Source organism: Tauraco erythrolophus, chromosome 10 (assembly GCF_009769465.1).
Source record: "Tauraco erythrolophus isolate bTauEry1 chromosome 10, bTauEry1.pri, whole genome shotgun sequence".
NCBI lineage: Eukaryota > Metazoa > Chordata > Aves > Musophagiformes > Musophagidae > Tauraco > Tauraco erythrolophus.
In genome coordinates this window covers 7361039-7383714 of record NC_141474.1, presented here as the reverse complement: position 1 = coordinate 7383714, position 22676 = coordinate 7361039, and the positions used below count along the sequence as shown (strand labels likewise).

Here is a 22676-nt window from a genome sequence, read left to right as displayed (position 1 = left end):
TGGTAACAGGTAGCCACATCCTTTGAGGTTGTGATCTCACCCTTCTAGCAAAGCATTCCATGGAGAGAGGAGAAAGGGGCATAAGGAAATCACACCAGCCAATAATCAATCTCTGTTGCTTAAAAACTTTTCAGGTAGCCATCACTTACATAAGGTGGCGTCATTGCCCTGTACTGAGATGAGATAGGTGGCTGCTGGCCATTCAGTTTGGGCTGCGGGATCTGTGGTAACCGCAGGTCCCTCTTCTCGGCTGCCTTCTGGCCATCATTTTGTTCTGCTGGTATAGCATTACCATCTTCCTGCCCAAGAGCCTTAGCTTCTTGATCAGTTGGAGAACCGGGAGAGTTGCTCTTACTACCACCTTCCCTCCAGCTAGTAGCATCTGCATGGACAGAATCAATAGGAGGAAAAACAAGAACAGACTTTATATTACAGATTTACAAACAAGCATGATGAAAAACACATTCTTCCTACCCAGTTTTCAGTGACTCAGCAATCTGTGCAGACAGATGTTCACATTCGGTACAGAAACAAGCAACGGCCCCTGGAGAAAATAAGGGCTGTTTTTTAATCCTCTTCAGCCCTACATCCAGCTGCGCTCCTGATGGGTAAGAGTTAAATTTATTGACTGCTCTATTTGTCCTACTCTACCTTTCAAAATACAATGCAATTTAGGAAGGATACTGATCATAGTGCAGGAGAGAAAACAGCTTTAGCTGTGGTAAGTGGGCCACTGCTGACTCAGTGTGAAGATGCTGTCAAGTGACAGATGAAGCTTCTTAAGCAGCAAGGCCTACCACGAAACTCTCAAGCAGCTCAGAACGATATATACCTGTGCATTATATTCCTAAGTGAAGACAGGTATCCAGAATCTGGCTTGTACCTCTATCTGATAACGACAGAATATAAGTGATGAGGGCTGTATTTCTGGGGGTAAATGCCTAAAAACGTCCAGGAGAAGTAAGTGATTTTTATGACCTATTACTTGTGCCAGGCAGTCCATTCTTTTAGAAGTTTCTGCCTACAAAGCATGGGTTAGGACAAAAAAAAGAGTAAACTTAGGAGCACTGCTCAGATCCATGAGGATCAACAACAATTCACAGACCCACACTGTAAATAACGCTCTTTTAGGGGCACAAGCCCTTTAAGCAGTGCTAAACTATGCTCCTAGATATCCATTACGCTTCTTCCACTTATCTTTGCCATGGAGCACAGCTGCTAAAGGGGCAGTACTTGCCAAGTTCATTCAGCTTCCTGCTGCCAGACCTGAAAGAAGGGCTTAATATAGCATGTACAGTACTGAGCAAAACTACAACTGCCCGCAGGAGGCTGGAGCAGACACACGTAGCTATTTCCCTAACTTGGTGTTGGACATCTCAAGTTTCTTGAAAACTTATTCTTTATGTCAAAATCAAGCAAGGACTTGAACAAGCCCACGGCCTTGGTTTGCAGGACCTGACCGAAACAAATCAAGAAAAATAGAGGCCTGTAACACAGAAAGGAGTTAAGGATTCCCTTAGAGTCCAAGCCCAACAACAGCAGTGCACACCTTGTCTACCACTGCCACAAGATAGTGCCAGCTACAGGGCAAAAAATGATCCCTACTCCATCAAACCTCATCAAAACCAAGTTTTTGAGGAAGAAAGGAATCCTGGTTTTCAATGGCAACAGGCACAATCACGAATGCCTCCCCACTAAAAGGATCTGGGGAAGCAATACGCATTTCTTCACTGAGACTTGTAAAACCAGCACTGTTATGGTCTTTTTCACTAGACCTAATTCCTCACAGCTGAAAGATCCAGCTGGTCAGAGCACCTCAGCCATGAGCTAAAGATGCTTCAGCCATTTGAATCACAGTCCACTCTTCTGGTATCCTGTAGATTACACTTCCTATTCAGGATTTTTCAGGCTACTCTCTTATGAGTACTCATCATTTGGGGACAAGCTTAATAATGATTTATGATGATCTATAGAACTAGTTAATATCAGGAGATTTCTTTACATGGGTATTTTAGCTGTTGTGACATCTAGCAGCTGGAAGTAAGAAAATTCCAGTATTGTGCAACTAACAAATGTTTCTCAGAGCACAACTGGTGTACTGACTAGGTTGGGAAAACAGAAAGTGAACCACAAGACAGGATTAAATACCCTATTTTCCACACACCAGGAATACAGTAAAGCAGAAGAAAGCCACAAAAATTTGTCTCTTCAGTGCCGGAGTGTGTTGATTAAAATCATCAGTTCATTTATTTTGCATGAGGCACAAGTAATCTTGTAATGAACAAGTTCCACACAAACCCATGCAATTTCACAAAAATTTGTACTATATACTTACTTTGTGGTCGTAAGTTGGGTCCTGATCCATGGAGTTCTTCAGATGCATCTTTCTCCTTGCCTGACTTTTCCTGATCCCCAGCTGCCGGCAGACTGGGAAACTCTTGCTGGAAATAACTATTTACTTGAATAGCTGGACCTACACAGTAAGATATTCACAAAGTCACAACTTTCTGTAGTCAAAACTGTTCAGAAAGTGATAAAAGCCTGATAATCCTCAAAAAGCAAACCTTAAAGCCACAGTAATTTGCTGGTAACATAATTTACATAAGCAAAGAGCAATCCTTGTAAAGCACTCACGTTTGCTACCAAAGTTTTTAAATTTACTAAGCCAACTATCACACCTAGTGGGGCTGAGAAAAATCTAGAAGCACCAGAAAGCAATAATGGACAATGGAGCAAGGCTTAACACAAGGAGTACCTGAACCTCCTCAGCTCTGTTAACACTCCCCCCCACCTCCCTTCTGTCCAGACAAAGATTTCCCTCATTTTGTTCTATAGGCAACCCAAGAATGGGTAACTATGTTACTCCAAAAGCCCTAAAGATGAATTACTATTCTAATAACAAATAAATCTTCGTGACTTTAAAAGGCCACAGCTTTTACATTATAAGAAAAGTATCAGAACTGCAGCATTCCTTGATTTCTAAAACCCATGAGATCGTAATTCAGGATGAATCGTAACTCAAGACTTCTGTTGTACATAGTAGGGAAGACAAACATATAGATTGTCTTCTCTTTAGAAGGTTTTGTTAGCATCTTCTTTGAAACAATTTCTCGCCCCTCTACACATAATAGATAAAGACCTATAAGGTCAATAGCATTCTAGTACCAAATCACTGACAATCATACTGAGGGAAGATTTCTATTCCAACAGCCTGAGTAATGCTCTGTTCCTACATCTGTCTTTACTACTGGCTACTACAGGAGACGTCGTATTAAGCTACACAGACTATAAGGCAAACTCACAAAAAAGCATCTGAACATATGCCATCCAAAACTCCCCCAATCCCCATGATATACTTTTTTTTTTTACCTAACAGCTAGAAAAGCTTCTGTTGTCTCTGATCCATGAAAGAATCTTTCATAACAACAAAATGCAGGGAACCTGATTTTTTTTTTTTTTTTACCGATTGAGAGTGAAGCACAGAATGAACTCCTTACTCTTTGTACTTTCTTTGTAAAAGCATGACAGCAAATGCCACTATTTATCCCTATGTCTACAAGTTGCCTTGAAATCTTTCAGTCTTCATTCCAACTTCACATACTACAGATCACATTAACTTGGGTTTTTTTTTCTAAACGGATGTTGGACTCTTGACATTCCCAAGCAGCTAAATCCCACGACTTGCTTAACGGGACTGAAAACCGCAGTCACACTAATCAGACAGCCTGCCAGGCAAGGCAGCCTATTCAGAGGTCCTGTGGCATGCAACATTCATTTTTCAAGATTCCTAAAACTCATGATTTTTGCACAAGTCTACACAGTAACAATGTTTTAATTGCAAAGTAATAGCATCCTCAGCGATCAGCTTGACAGCGACTAAGCTATCAACTGGAAATAACCAGATCATCAGCCAATAGCTCAGAAAAAGGTTAAAGAATTCAAAGATGTTATGGTAGCAATTAACCCCAACTTTTAGCCAATGCATGAGCTGAAAAATACATGCTGCCATCAGATTTTAGAAGTCTTTCCCTTCTACGTGGCCACCAACAGCATCAGAGAAGGATTTAGTCCTGCCTCACTCAACTGAAGTCTTACAAGAGCATGAAGCAGCTGGCTGAATAACTGCTGGAATGCATACAAGGCATCCGGAAAAACTACGAGTTCCACCAGCCAACTGCAGATCAGGAAAGCATGAGCATAACAGGTGCATCCCGGGTTTCAAACCACGGAGGAGAGCAAGCAGCTGATGTCAATTCACATTCCGTATTTCTCTTGAAACAGCAAACCCACCACCGCATTAATTGAATGAAATGAGGGTGCCATCTGGGCTTGGCACGCAAGCTGCCATGGTAACTACGAAATAATTAGCTAAATGCATTTTGAAGCCACTGAGCCAAATCACTTTTTCCTGTGTCAGAGAGATGATCTTATCAGCTTATGTAGAAACACTGGTATGCAAATCACTTTGCAGCAGTGTTGATTCTTTTTTTTACTCTAAAAAACTCCTGCAAAAGCTTAAAGGAAGAGAGTTCCTATATTTGACCATGAAGGAAACAGTGAATGTTAGAGAGAAGCGAGAAGTGGAGAATCTAGAATTATCACTTGTAGTACTTCCTGCAAAAAAAGGCAAAATCATCAGCCACACCATGTTAAACCCCATATCATGGCTTAGAAATTACCTTCATGCAATTCAGATTTTACTGTTCTAAGATCTCTACCCAGAAGAGAGCTCACCACTTCAACTTGGAAGCCAAAACTCTACTTGGTAGCCACAGAAATCTCAAGTCTTAAATTTAAGGAATAAAACATGTTGTAGGTTATTTTTCATAATGAAGATACAGGAATTCTAAGTAATCTCTCATTCTACATGCAATTTTAAAAAATCTGCTGAAGACCTAGCTCTGATCTTGCATCTATAATGAAAATGCTCAAGCTAAGAGTCATGCTAATGGAAAGATTTCTCCATCCTTTCACACAATCATGTTAAAAAAAACCCCAAAATGCACCTTTAATGCTTTTCCCAGAAAAAACCCTACTTGAACACTATCACTTTCAAAACAAAATAACCAAGGAATCTATAAAATAAAGGGAAAAGCATTGCTGTAGCAGATATTTAAAAAGAAGAAAGATTACACACCTTCTGCACAAAATGATCTAAAATTATGATGAGAATGACCACGAACTGTTTATGGTTCTCCTTCCCATGACAAAATTGTATGCATTATAACTACCGACCGAGATTTTTCCCTCCTCACCACATCCATGTTCAAGAACTTACACTGTCATCACCGTTTTCCTGTCAATCCAAAAGAGGCAACTATGTCAGCCCTTCAAAAGGCAGTCAGACCTGCTGCTAAATGAGGCTGGAGCTCACCTGAGTGACAGGGGACCAGTTCACCTTCCAGTCTGCTTCCACAGCATTCCTAGTCTCAACTGTCCCAGTCAAGACTCAAATGGTTGCTGGGTCTGGGGGCGTCTCACAGCAGCATTCACTGCTAGGCCAGTCAAGAACCCCTCCACCTTGAACATCACTTACCATCTTGTCCACCTGGTTTGGTGTTGGCCCAGGATTTGGCAACAGGAGCTGCTTCTGGAGGAGCAGGAACAGCAGGTTTTGGCTGCGTCTGCGGCACGTCTGGCTGTCTGGAATTAGAGGAAAAGTACTTATGAACACAACAGGGTGAGCACAGAATAAGATCGTCAAGATCACTACCACAAACAAGTCAATGAAATGAGGTGTCTATGCAGCTGCAGAGCCGATAACTACTTTTCTGCAGAAAATGCGTTTTCTTGTATAAAAGGAGTTGTTATAGTAACAGTTAAAAGTTGGAATAAATTAGCTAATTCTTTCAAGAGTAGATTTCCCAAAGTGGAGAGGAATGAATGAAAACGGCTGGGCAGAAAATGCAGTCAGGCATGAACAGAATTGTAACTTTTGAAGTAGCGTATTGGACAATCAAAAAACAATCAATCTACAATCACAGAAGGGAATAATTTGGAATAATATTCTCTTGCCTTAGGAGCCAATAGAGAAAAGCACTTAAAGAACACCATGAATTGAGAGAAAGAAGGCAAGTATGTGTCAGAAATTACAAAGTAAAGGAACTGATAAGAAAAGCTAACGACATAATGAAAAAGATTTATGAGTACCATGAATTGGAGCCCAGAAGTTTACGTCCATTAAGAACAAAGTCTCAATTTCACCATCTTAACAATGAAAAGGCAAACACAAGCACTCATTTTGTCAAATACACAAAACAGGCATATTCTTCATATTCTTGAAGATCTTTCTAGTCTACAGATTCAATGATGTTAACTTCTTTCAAGAACAGCTATTTCTGAAATCTACATATTCAGATAAGTTAAGACTCCAAAGCATTAGTGTCTACCGGTCAAGACCTCCAGCTCATTAGTAGTAATTTTCAATAAAACAGGAATTAGGGGGCAAATGCAGTAGTCTAGAATCGCCTTCTTATACCAGTGAAGAGATAACTAGTGCAATATCATGTCAGTTAACTTAAAGTAAAGAATTGTAAATGCTTTAAATAGATCCTGAAGAAATCCTAAATTTCTGAGGACTGCCACTGAGAAGTCAGTTTCATTTGGGTTCTGCAGCGATCAGCCCAAAGCCCTATACAGCAGTCTCGAAACTGACATAGAATGAAACATCAAAAAAAAAATCACTGATGGGGAGAAACACACTGGCTTCTCACAAGGACATCCAAATACAGTTTTGTTTCCATGAATGGCCGGAATTAAAAAAAAAAAAAAAAAAAATCAATCTCATTTTTTTCTGTTTCCATTTAGTTGCATTTTCTTACAGCAGCACGTTTTCTAAACAGACTTTAGGGAAGTTGTAACTCACACAGCTGTACTTTGTCACACACAAGTGAAACAAGGAACAAGACTATAAAAGAGTTTATTCCTTGCATTTCTTGCAGTTCTACTCTGTTGCAAAGTCAATCCCATTTAGAACATGAGTTATCCAAACATTGTCTTATAGGTGTGGGTACTGATGAGGGAAAGAACTCAGCTTGGTGTTAGCTGAATTAATCAAATCAATACACAACAGGCTGCATTATCCAGGGAAAAAGGGACTGTCACCTATAGAAAGAAAGACAACTTGGGAAAGCAGCAGAAAAAAAAAAAGTAAATTACAGGGAACAACTCACTCATGTGAACTCCAATGCAGTGATATAAGAGAAAAAGAAACAAACTAAGGCAAACTTGTATCAAGACGTTACCTTTATCCACAACACTTGAGAGGAATACTAAAACGCTTTACATGTAAACTGCAGCATTTGTAAGTGTGTTTGTAAGCATGTTGAAATATTGGCAAAATATAGTTACAGTTACAAAAATGGTCTGAAGACTTGAGTAAACGCATGAGATAGTCTGAATTTAGGAGAATTTACTTGTGGCCTGGGCATAAGTGCCTGTTCCCAGGAACAAAACCCTACCCCCAACTAGTTTCACTTGTACATGGTCATCGAGGCCTTTATCAGAATAAAGCATATGAAAACACAAACACCTTCCAGTTGCAGGTATGGGACAGCTATTTCTTTTTAAACGCAACATCAACTACTGGAACATACTTCTAACACATGCAGCAGGCTATGGAAAGGCAGGTAAATATGCAGAAAAAGCATATTTTAGTCAAGCTACTGGCTCAGCACAGATTTAACTAAACAAAATGCAAGTGATTTTGAAATACAGGAAGATGTTGTTAAAGTACCATACAAAACACTGGCAGGAAATTTTTAGTTTGTAGTTTCATAAGCTTAAAATAAAAAGCTAAAGACAACACTATACTCCCGAAGTCTAAAAGCTTTTCAGAGAGATACCAAAAATTGACATTTAAATGTAGGAAAGTACACATGGAAAAATAAAGGGACAGTAAGAAGGAGAAGAAAGCCTTTGGTCATCTTTTGCTTTCACAAGTGTTAGTGACATAACAATCAGTGCCTCTATCTTCAAGCATTTTTCAGAACAACTTATATGTTCAAGAATAAATAAACTCACTTCTACTTTTGTACTGAGTCCTATTTTAAGCTTACACGGCAAAAAAATTGCTTTAAAACACTTTCTAATTAGATACTGCAAAGTTTTAATCTCTTATTTTCCTTAGCTGACCTCCTGTACAAATGTGAAACTTAGCAGATGAAACGGTACCGAGCATGGGAGGTTATATTATACACAATATTCATCGCCTTCACCTCTATTCTGTTTATATCACATTGGAGGAGTGTGAAAAAATAGTGTAAAGTTTAAGACAGAAAAAATTTTTAAGTCTGTAGAATTTATGGCATACTAACTAAACAAATTGAAGTGTAAATATTGAGAACGATTAGGAAAATAAAGCAGAGATTCAAACAAATGTATACAAACCAAGAATTTCTGAGCTTTCTCTGCCATACGTCAGCACAATCACACTAAATTAAATGGATTTTTGCACGCTCTCACAAACTTGCAAGTTATTTAATTCACTCCATACCTAAGAGTTCCTCCTAGAGTTTCAAGAGAATTTTATGGTGATTACACATCTTACAAAAATATGCTATAGTATTTCATTTAAACAGCCTCCAAAACTTACAAAAAGGTAGCCATTTCAGGTGGTTAAAGGAAACTCATCCCCTCATACAGAATCTGTAAGCATACTGCTGTCAAATTAAGTGTGGGGGGTTTCGAGTTTGTGGTGGTTTGGTTTGTTGTGGTGGGTTTTTTTTTGTGGGGGTTTTTTGTTTATTTGTTTTTAACTATCACCCCAATAGAAAGATTCTTCCTCACAAAAGTTAACAGAAGTGCTATTTCCTCTCTGGTAGCTATCTTGAGGACAGTCAGATCTAGCAAATTTCTTCCCAGGCCGTGCTCACCCCCTAGGTTTTGGAAAAAATGGAGAGAAACGGCACAGCAAAACAACTCAGATTTCCTTGGTCACTTACTTTTCTTCTTCATGCTGTTCTTGTTTTGAAGCCCATCCTGTGCCATCTTTAGGCACAATGTTCACATTAGGGTCATTGCCCTTGTTCTCTGCTTTGAGACTGGGGAGGTTAGCTGGGGGAGGCATCCTCCTCGAAATAGCAACTTTTCCAAGACTCTGTAATCCATGGCGTGCGGCAACTGCATGCAAATACAGAAAGTGCAAATTAACCCTACTGTTTAGCAAGTAGCATTCACGCAAAGATACATAAATCAATAAAAAGGTTTTGCAAGAAACTCAGAAATTTAAGAGTATAAGAATTAGAAATCCAACAGTCTTCATAATTATTTTTTTTTTAAAATAGGGAATTAGATATACTTGGTTTGGGAAAACTTAAGTACTTTTTCAATAGTGAGTCACTATGGTTAGCCTGTTCCAGAGATTAACAAGGCTATATGGCCCCAACTTTATACACATGCTCAGTGACAGAATGCTAGAGGAGCCATTTAAAATACGATGTCATTATCTTCACATCCTTTAACACGTTGTCAATCATCATGCTCTTTCTTGAGTTTAATGTACCTTGATGTGTCCACAAATACCCACATGGGTCCAGCCCATTTCCTTTTTGCTGCCAGTTTCAGTTGGCAGATGCTGCTCTTGCGAAAACATTGCTACAAATTGCATTTACTCCAGCCCACAAGTATGAAAACAAAACATGAAGATAACGCACTACACAGGACATTCAGCCTACCAAGGAATCAATTCAGGTGAACAAGTACCAGATATTATTACCCATGGCATGTTGTATCTTTACACATCTCCGTTTCAACCTTTAAAAATAATATTGTGGCAAACTTTAAGAAAGTTTGAATCCACTTCCCCTTCTTCCCCTGCCAATTTAGCCAAGTATGTCAAAGCAAATTCAAAGCCTTCAGAATGCCATTCGTTCCAGGTTCTCAATCAAGTCACTCATGAAAAAGCAGGCCCACAGCAGCCTTATTTGAAACATCAGTATAAGTTTCACCCAGTGTTTGTCTGCAAAAAGGACAAAGCACCTGATCTGAAAGTAAACACTGACTTCTTGTTAATCCAACACCTCCACTACCAAAAATGTTTTCTGAAACACCGTAAAGAGCACAGCTGGGGAATGGCACGTCATATGCTGATAACGAATGGAGACTGCAGCTACAAAACAGTATTTTATTTATCCATATTCTACTTCCTACTAGATTGTAAATGCTGTCTCTCCCTGAACTGACAGTCTTGTTTACAGCTAATCAGAAACTGTACTCGACATTGCTTTCCAGAATTCTTCCTCTTAACTGTTGTATCAAGCACTTAAAAGAATCTTTCTGTGGTTAAGTGCTCACATACTTTGCACTCTTAATTAGTACTACAGCAATGATGAAACAAAAAGCAAAACTGAAGTCAGTTTACTCACCTGTGGTTTTCTGAGTTTCCAATGACTTTCCCTTGTAAGTATTAAACAGACTGAGCGTTGCATACTTTGTTTTCCCATCCTTTGCTTTTGTACTCTGGCCTGACTTTTCCGACATTTCGATGGAAACTCATCGAGTCTGGTACCTCCTGTTCACTCCTTAAAATTTGCCTGAAAACAACAGAAAAGTAAAGTAATTTGAATATAAGTCAACACTTAAGACACAGTTCATAGGACAAAAGTGTACAGCATATTTAACACCATTAGCACTGTTTCATTTAAGCACACTGGAGATGCCATAGAATACATTAGCTTCAGAAACCCCTAGCCTTATGTAACACTTGTGATTTTGAAGCATTTCTCTCTCTCTACAATTTGAATTTCACAAAATCAGGAGGGTCAGCATTTAATTAACATCAAACCCTGTAAAAGTGGCAAATATCGTCCGTGATTTCACTAAAAAAAACCCCAAAGAAACAACCAAAACCAAAACATCCAAACATGCGAAGTTTCCAGCAGCTAGCTCCCCACTGGGGAAGCTCAATGACTTCATCCACTCCCAAAGCCAAATGCTGAGATATCATTAACTGTGGTACAGTATTTCTGTTCCCTCCTCCACCCCAATTAAAATCACCATGAACTCAGCAGCTGGAGAAATTAAATATACCAAGTCGGAAGTCTTCTGTATCAAAACTAGGAACACAGTATGCTCAGACAGGGAGGGTCAGAATTCCTTAAACCAAAAGTTACACTATTATTCATGCAGCAGAAAATTACAGGGCTGTTAGAGCAGGTCATCTCTCCTCCCTTCTTCCCCCGGAATAGCAGACCTTGAGAAAAAGAACCCAGTAAGTACCACTGATACTGCACTAGAAGTTCTTAGAAGGAACTTGCCAGAGTTGCTGCTCATCATCAGGCAGAAACACAAGTGAGCATTCACTTAAACAGAACATTTTTATATAGCTGATTTATCTTAACAACACTCAAAACCCCTGCTATCCTCTTTACAATACCAATTTTTTATATGTTTCTGTATGAATTCCATAATAGTTACGTACGCTCAAATACTCTGGTGTTTCATTCTAAAAGCAGACAGCAAGAAGCAAGACATCCTGTTCAAACCCTTTGGTGATCAATGAACTTCCTGGTCAAACTCAGAGCCTCAGAAGATCTTCAAAAGGAACTTGATTCACACAAAGTCACTCATGTATTAAGAAGAGTCTGCAAGGACAAGCAGTCTAAAGAATAAAGCACTTAATTTGGTCATGACAGACATTAACCAATGTCAAAATATCAGAGAAGTTCAATTTATGTAGGAACAATAACCTTCTTACTCTCCTCTGCCTTCTATCTCAATTTACAAGTCATGATTGAAAAGATTAATAAATGAAGATGGCAAACAAGCTTGGGATGGACCAGCTTCAGCAAGATCTGGGCCAGACACTGTTCTATTACAATCCATGCAGACTATCCCCTTTGCAACAGTCTTCATATGGGACCACACGCATGTCTAAGAAATACATCCTTCCCTCTCAACAAGGAGAAAGCAACTTCCAGATGTTTTTTGCCAGATTGGTCAGCATTTGGTTATTTCAACAGTGTGTGTTACACCAACAGTTATTCCTCCTGTCATCCAAAACCACGACATACAGGATGGAAGCAGTGTGTGAACCCAGCCCACCAAGCAGACCATGTAACCAGAACACAGACCTCAGATATGACTGTCAGGTCATCCCTTATCTACCCAAAAAACTACATACTGAGGCTGCTAGGTTTCAATGGAAGCCACAGCTCACTACTCAAACATCATTACAGGCACAGGGAAGGAAAAAATCCAGCAGACAGATCAATTTAGACAAGCTTATCTTTGGAGCTATCAGTCGAGCAGATTTCAAGCAACCATACACTGTTCATGGCTGCCCCGGTACTCATTTGCAATTCAACAACATGTCAAGCTTTGCCCATTATGATTATTCATGGTCACGCAAGCACTTTCACAGCTAGTCTGGAGACCTGAATCCAGGCAGACTAGTTTATCAACCTGGAGTCTAAATCAGACATTAGGCCCTGCATTAGCTGCTTCTCCTGTGAGGAAACTCAGTTTTATCACAAGGTCTTCAGTAAAATGTCTGTGAAAGAACCTGGCAGATTTTTTCCCTTCAATTTTCCTGTTACACTCTGCTCCCAGACTTTTACTTATGATAAAGAGTCCACCACAATCAGCCTGGAGTATCAAACAGAGGAGAAGGTATTAGGCAGATAATTACCAGGAGCACATGGGTGGCAAACAAGCTTTCAGGTGTGCATATAACCATATCAAGTAACACACTGTAATTACTTGATACTCAGCTATGCTCACACGCTCTTTCAAGAGAGAACAATTCCTACACAGTTTTACTTTTCAGCCAAAGGCTCATCCCAGCCCAGATTTTGTAAACAAGAAGCAGCTTCACGATGGTGAATAATCTAAAAGTTGGCAAACAAAAATTAAAAAAAAAAAAAGAAGAAAAAGAGATGACGACTCAGGTAATTTCTTGCCCCTCAATTCACAAAAGCAGTGAAGCCCTAAGACACAGGCAGACTGAAAGCAGTTTGAGGATGGTAATCTTGAGTTTTTGTCATACTTTCCAAAGCCTGTACCTCTGGCAGAGCTCAAACATGGAAATTCTTAATCATAACTCTCTTCTTTACAGAGTAAGACAGAATTCACACTTGGACAAATCTCAATTGTTCTTTCTAGAACATTGAATAGCTTAAAAAACAGGAGGCAGTGATCATGTTCCCCAATAAGGCTTTTTTATGTCAAATTTACAAAAGTTACTCTGCTCATCACAGTTAAGCTCTGTGCCTTTTATAGTATTACAATTAATACTGTCAAGTTTTTCCAAAGGTACACTACAAAGAAAAATAATATTTTAAATTGATTAAAATTGCACATTCCTCAGTAATCTGACTTGTAGAAAGTAAATTAAGTACTGCAAACAGTGCTCTTCTAAATTAGGCCAGTCAATATACCCATATTTAACTATGTTTAGACCTGATACTGATTGCCAAAAAGATATACTTGCAAAATTAGACTTTAAACCAGGCACTCAAGCCAGGGATGACAAATCCTCCCTTTGAAGAGCCCATGTGGCCCTCTACAAACATACCTGCCAGGTCACACATTAAACAAGCACCCAGTGACATCTAACAACAGTTATAAAGAGATAATTGCATGTTTTTGAGCCATATGAAACGTATCCAGCTCTAAGATCTTTGCCTTTTCACTCAAACTTTAGTTGTATATCCTACATTCCTACACTGGAATCACCCCTCTGTAGCACCACCTACAAGGTTTTTTAACACAGGACAGGTTTAATTTGTGCATACAATAGGCTGGCAAGCACTAGACTCACCAAGCGATTCCAAATTTGCCCTAATATTTATATCTTTTGTTGTAGTCAGTAAGGTAGCTATTAGTCTGAACTCTATTAGCCAAACCCTTAAAGTGCTGCTGTCTGGTAGGTTTAGACTTGCTGTCATATAACTAAGAACACGAGACAGCTGTACATCTCTGAACAGCAGCAACATATAAAAGATGTCAGAACTACTTACCAAAATTAAATAATTGCCACGATAGCAAACAGGACAGGTAACAGTACAAGCAATAACAGCAGCTGGCAGGGTTCACTGCACTATTAAGAAATTTAAGCAAGTCAGCCATTCATTTTGAATGACTACAGTTACTATTATGCATAACTACAGAAGGCACAATGCTCCCAAAATTCTGGAGCAAAGTTTACCTTTCAGCTGCTCTGTAACATTATCAAGTAAGTTCACTGACCTTTACTGTGGCCTTAAGATTTTAAGGCTAAAATTATTACTGTAGTTTTTGTACCAGACTATTTTTTCAGACTGCAACTGGCTGGCTTATTTAGAACCTGCAACGAACTCAGAAGCATGTGTACAGAAATTAGCACAGTGAGTAGGTGCCACAAATTCTAGATATCCTGGTCTCTGTTAAGAAATATTTACTTGTAACCTCTTAGATACTCACAGTTGGTAGAAGAGCAAACAGAATGCATTATGTTCCAGACTGTAAACTCATATTTTAAAAATAATCAAACTCCAACAAACAAAAACCCCATACATACCACACAGACCTTTTCCACTAAGTTCTGAGCTCTTCTGATAATTTCAGAATTCCCCAAAATGACTTGTTTAGAATTTAATGATACTAGTACATGAGTCTGTAAAATTTGCGCAGTGTTCCACTATAGGACCAAGTGTAGAGTAGAAAAGATCTCATCTTCGCTTCCAAAAAAAGTTCTCATATGATTAAATAAGGAAGAAAGCATTACATATTCTGAGGTCACTTTAGAGGACTGGAGTGGTAAGAAGTTTAAAACATCTAACAACGTCACAATTCTTGTCTGGTTTGCTTTCTTCTCTCTCACCATATCCATTTCAGTATTCTGTAGTTTTATTATACATACGAAAAAACACAGTTTTAAATTACATGTGAGAACAGAACAGCACTCTGTAAGCTACGATATTTCGTTGCCTTAGTGAAGAAGCATAGACAGGCATGGAAAGGGGAAGAGCTGTGTAAAGGTTCAGGCAGAAAGTTAGCTTCTTTATCCAGTTTTTGGTAGGAGCCCATCAACTCTTACTATTGCCATGTGAAATAACTGTATTCTTTATGTTATGGTCTTCCAATTAACACGTTTCTGTATATTTTTGAGGTGCAGCATACACCATTCCTCACCTTTGGAAGAAGATTATATTCCCTGTATTTTCAGACATCCTGTCCTAGCTGAGGTAAGCACAGGCGACCACATGACAAACTCTCTATATTCGTATTTTACATGCTGTATTTTTAAGCCTCTAGACAAAAGAAGTCTTTATATTTTTACACAAGTGCAACATGTCAGGAGACTTCAGCAATATTGCAGTTACCTTTTATGTAATCCTATCTTCTTAAATCCCACTCTCCACGTCTATTTAGCCTACAACCACACAATCAGTTAGGATAGGTAACCTGTACATTAGCTTCCCAGGACTTAGAGTCTTAAAAACACTAAGTAAATACTAGAATAATTCCCATGTTCCCTATTCAACACAGCTAGGATATCTAGTCCCTGCCACCTCCACTCCAGGGGCTCTCTTTTGCCTAAATTTGGAGAAGGATGAACTGGAATGACTTAAGACACAGAATACCATTGAAGACTCAAACCTGCTGAAGAATTCCTAGAACCTTCAACTCTTGGTGCCTCAAAGGCCCATCTGTGAAGTGGGAAACATCATAAAAAACACTACGTGAAAGTTGATTCATAAGTGGGGCACATCAGCACCTCTCTCAAAGCAGAAAACAAAAAACAAATCCCAAAAGACTTTTCATACACTATTTTAAGCACAATGAAGAAACTGGTTAAGGGGCAAAAAAAAATCATATATAAATTTGTCATTTGTATCCAGTCATAATTCCACTTTTCTTAGAATAGCTTTGTTTCTGGTGTACTGAACCAATGTGGTTCCATTAAGTTCTGCAACTAAATAATACAACTGAAAAGAAATGAAGCTTTTGTGCCACAAGCTTGATTGATGTTCGAGGCAGATGTTCCCAAATTTAGTGTTACTAATTTCGAAAGACCATTGTGCTCAAAACTCCAGATAAATAACGTGGTCTTAAAAATTTCAGCTAGAAAGAGAAGGTTTCATTTCAACTATGAGTCTGACATATTTATATTCTAGAACTTCACTGAAGAAGTTGCCTTTTAACTATAAAACTTAAGCATAATCTGCAGTTAGACACTAAATTCTGAAAAACAATTGTGTGATCTTCAGGAAAGAAACAATTTAGATGATTTACAGAAATTTAAAGCACATTTTAAACAGAGAAACATAAGCTACTGGAGTCAACGTACTTGGAATCCAGAAAACCCTTCTTCATGCTTTATTTGTAGCTCATTATCAAGGAACCCTGTTATTTTTAACGAACACTGAAAAATATTGTGTAATTATTGAATACACGGTTTTGCACAGAGAATGTTGCGCACAAACAACAAATGCAATCACAATTAAACATACTGACTTCACTTCTCCAATATGGATGTTTATAAACAACATACACTAACAATCTCTTATTGATGAGCTTATTTACAAGCTTAAGTGTCCAAAGCATCATTCTGAGACTGAGGTTTTCAGGCCCACTTTTTATTACAAAAAAAACAACGAATCATATTTTTGTCATTAATCCCACTATAAAGAATTCTCACTAGCTTCAGCACTAGTTAGCTTAATATGGCATAAAAACAAGCTTCAAAAACCTCCACTAACACTGAAGTAGCAAAAGTCTCTGCCAAATCAAAGCACCTAATTAAAAAACCCTCTGAGGTCAGGATTTCCCTCCTGCTCAGAGCAATTTGCAACAGGGCTCATTGTCAAGTAGGTTGTTGCTAAGCAGGCTGAAGATTGCAGTAAAGATTTTGGGGACTTTTGAGCTTCTATTTAATGTACCTCAGACATGGCTCTACAACCTACAGGAACAGAAGCTCTCCAGATCTTCAGAGTTCTAGGCAGATCTCGCTACAAATCATTCTTGAACAAGATCTATACTAAGTTGTATATCAACCTAATTTTCTAAGAAAATACAATTCCCTTTTTCTTCCCTGTATCTAGATTTTAGGGTTTATTGGTTCTCTCAGCAGAGCTTGAAGGAGGGTAGACAATGCAAAGATTGCATTGATTCTCTAAATTCTGTGAAGGTAGGTGGCAGAGTAGGAAAAGAAAATACCTTTTAATTACCGTCTCTCCTGCACCCATCACCTCAGAGGAAAAACTGTAGCACAGGCCGATCCCTCAGGCACTAGACAATCTATAGAGCAGTACTGTTAATGGCCAAACGGAAAACCAAAATGAGTTTTGTTCCTTAGAACCAAAGCACTCTGTCATGAGACAAAGCTGTAACAAAGCAGGCTTTGCTAGTTCTGTCATTCTTCAAATTACTCTCCTTTCAAGTCTAAGAAAGTCTTTCCAAAACACTACCAAAACTAGGTACGTCAGGTGGAAAAAGAGAGCACAACAAGTCATTTTGGGACATTATCCCACAGATGCGTCTTATAAAAACACAATCTGTGGGTGCCAGAAATGAGCATCCAAATACATCTACTCAGTTCTAAGACACCTAACAACAGCCTAAATAGAGCTACTAAGCTAAGCAATGAAAAACAACCAAAATTAGCCACTCTCAAAAAAATCTATACAGAAACTAACTCTACCACCAAGCATATGTTAAACTAGGAATTTATAGAGCAAGCAAATCTTTTGCTGCCTCAGAAAGATGAGAAGGCAGCATGTTGAACTGTGTTCTGTGAGAAATATTAGTCACCTAGGATATGGCCTTCAACAGGACAACCAGCAACAAACCACAACATCTCAGGGAACTTTTATTAGGAGTCTCTCAAGTCTAACATGGCACTAATAGCAGTGACTAACACTTTTAAAATAAACTTTTAAGGACACATCCTGCAGCAGAAAAATATTAGCACGGACTAAAATAATCTGCCAGTTCTATTCAATTTTTTCCCAGTGCATTCTTGAGAACAAAAGGAAAAATGAGTTAAGACCAGCTGGCGAGAGCAAAAACCCACAGATTAAAGGAGAGCAACCATGCAAATCTCAAACTTGTCTCTATCCACAGATTTGAACATATATTTAATTCTGTGTGCATGAATATTTCATTTAATATGCACAGGAATCATATTTCTGTGGCACAGCCCTGCCAAAAGGAGCTTGATCCATAGGATCAATCAGAATCAGCATGTCTTTTAAATGTGCCCGTAAAACAAGGGATCAAAAAGCCACAGACGGGATAAACTCACACTGGCAATAAACTTGTCAAAAATGCATTAAATATTTTCGTGTGTCACACAGCTTCTTTCTTTTAGCTAAGACAATTTCTGATACCTGTACTGTTTACGAAATCTTCTCCTTCTGAAATGACCTCAGGTTACAGAGAGGTTACGGTCCCCTCCCCTCACAGGCAGAACGATGCCAGCACAGCTTGTTAAGAACTCTGGGAAAAGACAGGACAGTTGCCACTTCATTTAATTTGAGGATAATTTTTCTGCATGTTTATATTCAGAATATCAAATAAAGCTGTTCAACAGTTTGACAAATACTATGTAAAGCAATACTGTTACCCAGGGATTCAATGCTTATTTATGTCACTTCCTTCCACGCTTTACACCAGTGGTCCAATTCTGGTCTCCCACTTCCTACTGGATACGAGACACCGTTCATCAACACAGCTCTTACACTTTTGCCTTTTACAAAGGCAAACAAATACAGCTATTCTTACAAATAGAATGCTGAAATTAGTAAGCACTTCCCTAAAAATTTTATCCAGTTCTCAACTATTGTATGTGCAGAAGATTTAACACCTCTGACTAGCTTTATAATTACACTTTTAAGTGCTCTTCTGGCTGCAGATTCTTCCACATTTGAGACAAGCCCAGTTTTATCACTACAGGAGATTCAAATCTAAAATGTACAAAGTGCTATCAATGAAACATTTAAAATAAATAGTATGACACTGGCTAAAGAAGGCACATTAAAGGTTGATGGGTACTAAATGACAACCACAATGACTACCTTATTTTTTTAAAACACTTTCTTGTCATCTTTGTAAAGCAATGGCCACATACTGAAGTAAAGCAAATTCTCTTGAAACTAAAAGTAAGGTTCTCTCAAAGCCCTGCACAGAATTCTTTCGGCTGTGATAAGATACAATGTAGGTCTTCAAATCCTTATCACATCAAGCAGAATGAAGATAGTAAAGAAATGGTTCAAACGAAAAGAGAAAAAGGTCTCTTTTCCAAGGAAAAAACCTGGAAGGACAAAGCACTGACAGCACCTCTTTCACTGGAAGAGCCTGATGAGCTGAAATTACATTTCAGTTTATTTAGCATCTATCTCCGGCTACAGTCAACGGGAATGAAGTTCCTACAGGGTATTATTTCAAGTTCCCACCTTGTGACTCAAATTAGCAGACTGGCTACTAACTTTTATGGCTAGTTTCACTGTTACCATCACTAATCTCACCAAGAGCCAGCAACATATATAACTTTTACTTCGGAGCTACTAAGATACAAATAGACTCACTGGGGCTTCCCAGGCAACAAAATTTTTAAGTAGGCAGCACATAACAGAAGAGGAGACCTAAGAAAGCAAGAGCTGCTCCCGACCACCAGGCAGAGAATGAGGTCTGGAGTGCAGGCAACTACTGACCAGCAGCAGATTAACAGGTGACTTAAAGGGAGGAGTTCAGGACCAACTAACCACCAACCCCCTGCCCCTCTTCCCAGCAGGGAAAAACATCTGCTCAGACTACTGCTCCTATTTCTTTACATTAAGGTCTTCACTCTGTCTAGTCACTTTTCTAGTAAATTTATGCTCTCTATAAAGGAAGGACAATAGCTTTGTATTTTAAAGATAAGTTTACAATAAAATAGAAATAAATTTTTAAAAGTATCAAGTATCAAATTCAGTATCAAAGAAGGTCAAATTAAGAAACTCCCTTCAATGTATTTCATGTCCTCAACCTAAATACAGATGATAAACTCGAAGCTCCAAAGCTCCCCCCTCTTTTGCTTGTCATGCTAAACACTACTTCCAGAATTTCAGAAGAAAACAGTAGAATGTAATTCTTTGAATTACCAGAAGTTATATAATGAAAAAGGGTAGAATTATCACCAGAGAGTTCTAACAAAAAAGCCTCTCCTATTGCCTACAACTTCCTCGTCTGGAACATCATTAGACTTGTCACTGCACCTCCATGTTCCACCACGCACACTCTCCCTCTGAACACCTAAAGCACAGCTAAGGAAATACAAGAGTAACTAAACAGCTTATACTAAATTAAATACACGAGCTCCCTAAAAACTATTCTTTTTAGAATATTTGTATCACAATTCTGAACCGAAAATCCAACATCTGCTATCTCCAGCAGCAGGCCCTTTAGGCACACAAGACTCCTACAGAAATCCTCTCCCATACTTACTCTAGCATTCAAGTACCTTCAAAAAAGTGAAATACGCCATGTCCAGACTCAGCCTTAAGTATCTAATTTTCTGTGTTGTCCAAAAAAATTATGACTGGCTTAAAAGATCTAGACAGAAGTGATTTTAATTTGGCTTCTGAGTTTAGAAAATTTACTTTGGTCATTTTTTTCAAACTTATTTGCAACATGAGGAATAGTTCTTTAAGCTAATAAATGACGGTATTTGCATACAACCAAGTAACAAAGAGAATGGACTTTGAAGGTTGAAGTTATACAGTATAGTTGCATACGTCACAGGTGCCATAAAATTATGAGAACCAGAAACCCCGTATGTGCCACTAGACCAAATCCATGTTGGGTTCAGCATTCACCTCTACTAGAACAGATCAGAATGATTTTGGTCTAAACACATCAACCTCAACACTGATCCAGCATACCCTGCTTCAGTCCTTACAGTCACAGTTTTGGAAGGCTCCATTTGCCCCAGATAGCTTCCCATCAATGACTGAAGTAAATGCAGACTCATGCTTCAAGAAGTAGTTCCCTGTATTTCTGCTGGCAAACTCAAATAGTAAGGACTGACAGGCTATTGGAATGAGCTTACAATTCTTTTCAGAGCAACTCGCAGTTTAGGCTGAGGTACAACAAAGCAGCAATGCAAAACGTATCTTGTTTCCCACTGATAAATGAATAAAAAGCTTCCAGAGCCTGAAAAGACTACACTCTGTATTATATGAGAACACCACAGCTACTAGACTAAAATTTCACCAGTGGGGCACAGCGATCACGTAAAACACACTACAGCCTTCACTGGTATTACAAGCATCTAGCTCCTTTACTCACTCGCTGTACATCAACCAAACCAGTAGAAAGAACTTTAATACCATCACCAGAGCTCACATAAAAATGACACAGATTAATAACTACTAATAGCTGTACTGTATGGGAAGCATTCCTTCAAGCACCAGCCCATTTTCAAGTTATCAAAGCACATTTAAACAGCTTCTTTGCCAGAAAGGATTTTTCAGGATATCCCAGTGAAGAGACTGACAGTGCGTGCCACACGTAAGCCAGAACTAGCACACCATAAAGCTAATGCACTAACACAGCACAGCTATTCTTGCCATGTTCTGACAATCTTCAGATAGAAATTAGAATAATTTAGATGTTTTGCACCCAATACGTTTCTACTAAAAACTTATTCTTTTCTGAAAATGTAAGATCCAAAACTTCTTTGCAGCTCACCTTTAAGGCAGGCTATTTTATTCCTTCTTAGCCTAGCAATTTCTTTACAAGTCTTTGTCACTAAGCATTAGAGCAAAATTTTGTGCAAGATAGATTTTTGATTTTTCCAGTTTCATGCAGTTGGTTAAGAAATGTTTTTAAATTGTAAATTTTTTAATTGTGGCAGCAGTTTTGAAGGGCTGGAAGGAAGCCAGGACCAGGAAAAAAAAAAAGAGAGAACAGTTTCTATACAATTAAAGAGAGCATCATAATGAGATGCGTTCTCATTACTTCTGGGAACAGAACAATGTAAGTGCTTTCGCCCAATTAGCTTTTCAACTTGCAGACACCAAATGAAATTTTTATTTTCAAGATTTGCAAAAGCATTTATTAAAGAAATTTCCATTATTTAGAAGAATGGGAAAACTTCAAAGCTCTCAAAACTGAATTGCTGCCTATTTAAGAAAAAGATAAGGGAATAAATTAAGGTAAATTCTTGCAGAAACAAGCCATGTACCTGGTATCAAAGTACAGTGTTCAAATAGCAGGTTGGGAGGCAGCACTTTTCTCTGAACACAGAGGACTAATGTGACCTGTCTTACCCATCAGAATTCTTTAACTGAAAAAGTTATAACTATTCACCAGGCTTCTTAAAAACTAATTTAGGTCAGTTTATCCTGACCACAGCCACTTTCTGTAAAGGCATCTGTTGATGTTTAAGAACACAACAGGTCCCTTAAAAAAAAATACAAACGCACTTAGCATGCTGTCACAAGCACCACTTTACTTCTCGCTCAATTTCAGAAGCCTGGAAAGGCAAAAATGCCAGCACACTCATTGTGTCTGTCCGTGTCCCCCCCCAAGAAAGTGACATGGGGAGTCTCCTCCTTAGTGGCACCCTGAGTAGTGGTCACTCTCTCGGGCTAAGAACAAGGGAGCAAAAGGAAAGTCCACAGCGCAGCTGCAAAAGAAGCTACACCACTTACAACATACAGATGTTCCCATGTCTGTTCAAACGAGTGTGCTGAAAACATTCAAGTAGTCAG

General features: G+C 38.7%; 1 protein-coding gene across 6 annotated transcripts in view; it reads right to left on the bottom strand.

The window, feature by feature from the left end:
• Positions 1-22676, bottom strand: part of PRRC2C (proline rich coiled-coil 2C) — a 74086-nt gene that overhangs the window by 45094 nt on the left and 6316 nt on the right. For 5 of the 6 annotated variants that reach the window (XM_086617494.1, XM_086617496.1, XM_086617498.1 and 2 more), the window contains exons 2-6: positions 10365-10532; positions 8943-9120; positions 5537-5643; positions 2336-2473; positions 150-382 (exon numbers count right to left, since the gene is read on the bottom strand). In XM_086617494.1, the coding sequence (XP_086473620.1) occupies positions 150-382; positions 2336-2473; positions 5537-5643; positions 8943-9120; positions 10365-10479 (771 nt within the window). In that variant the 5' untranslated portion in view covers positions 10480-10532. Of the gene's footprint in view, positions 1-149; positions 398-2335; positions 2474-5536; positions 5644-8942; positions 9121-10364; positions 10533-22676 lie in introns of all 6 variants that reach the window. The other variant, XM_086617493.1, reaches the window with a different exon arrangement.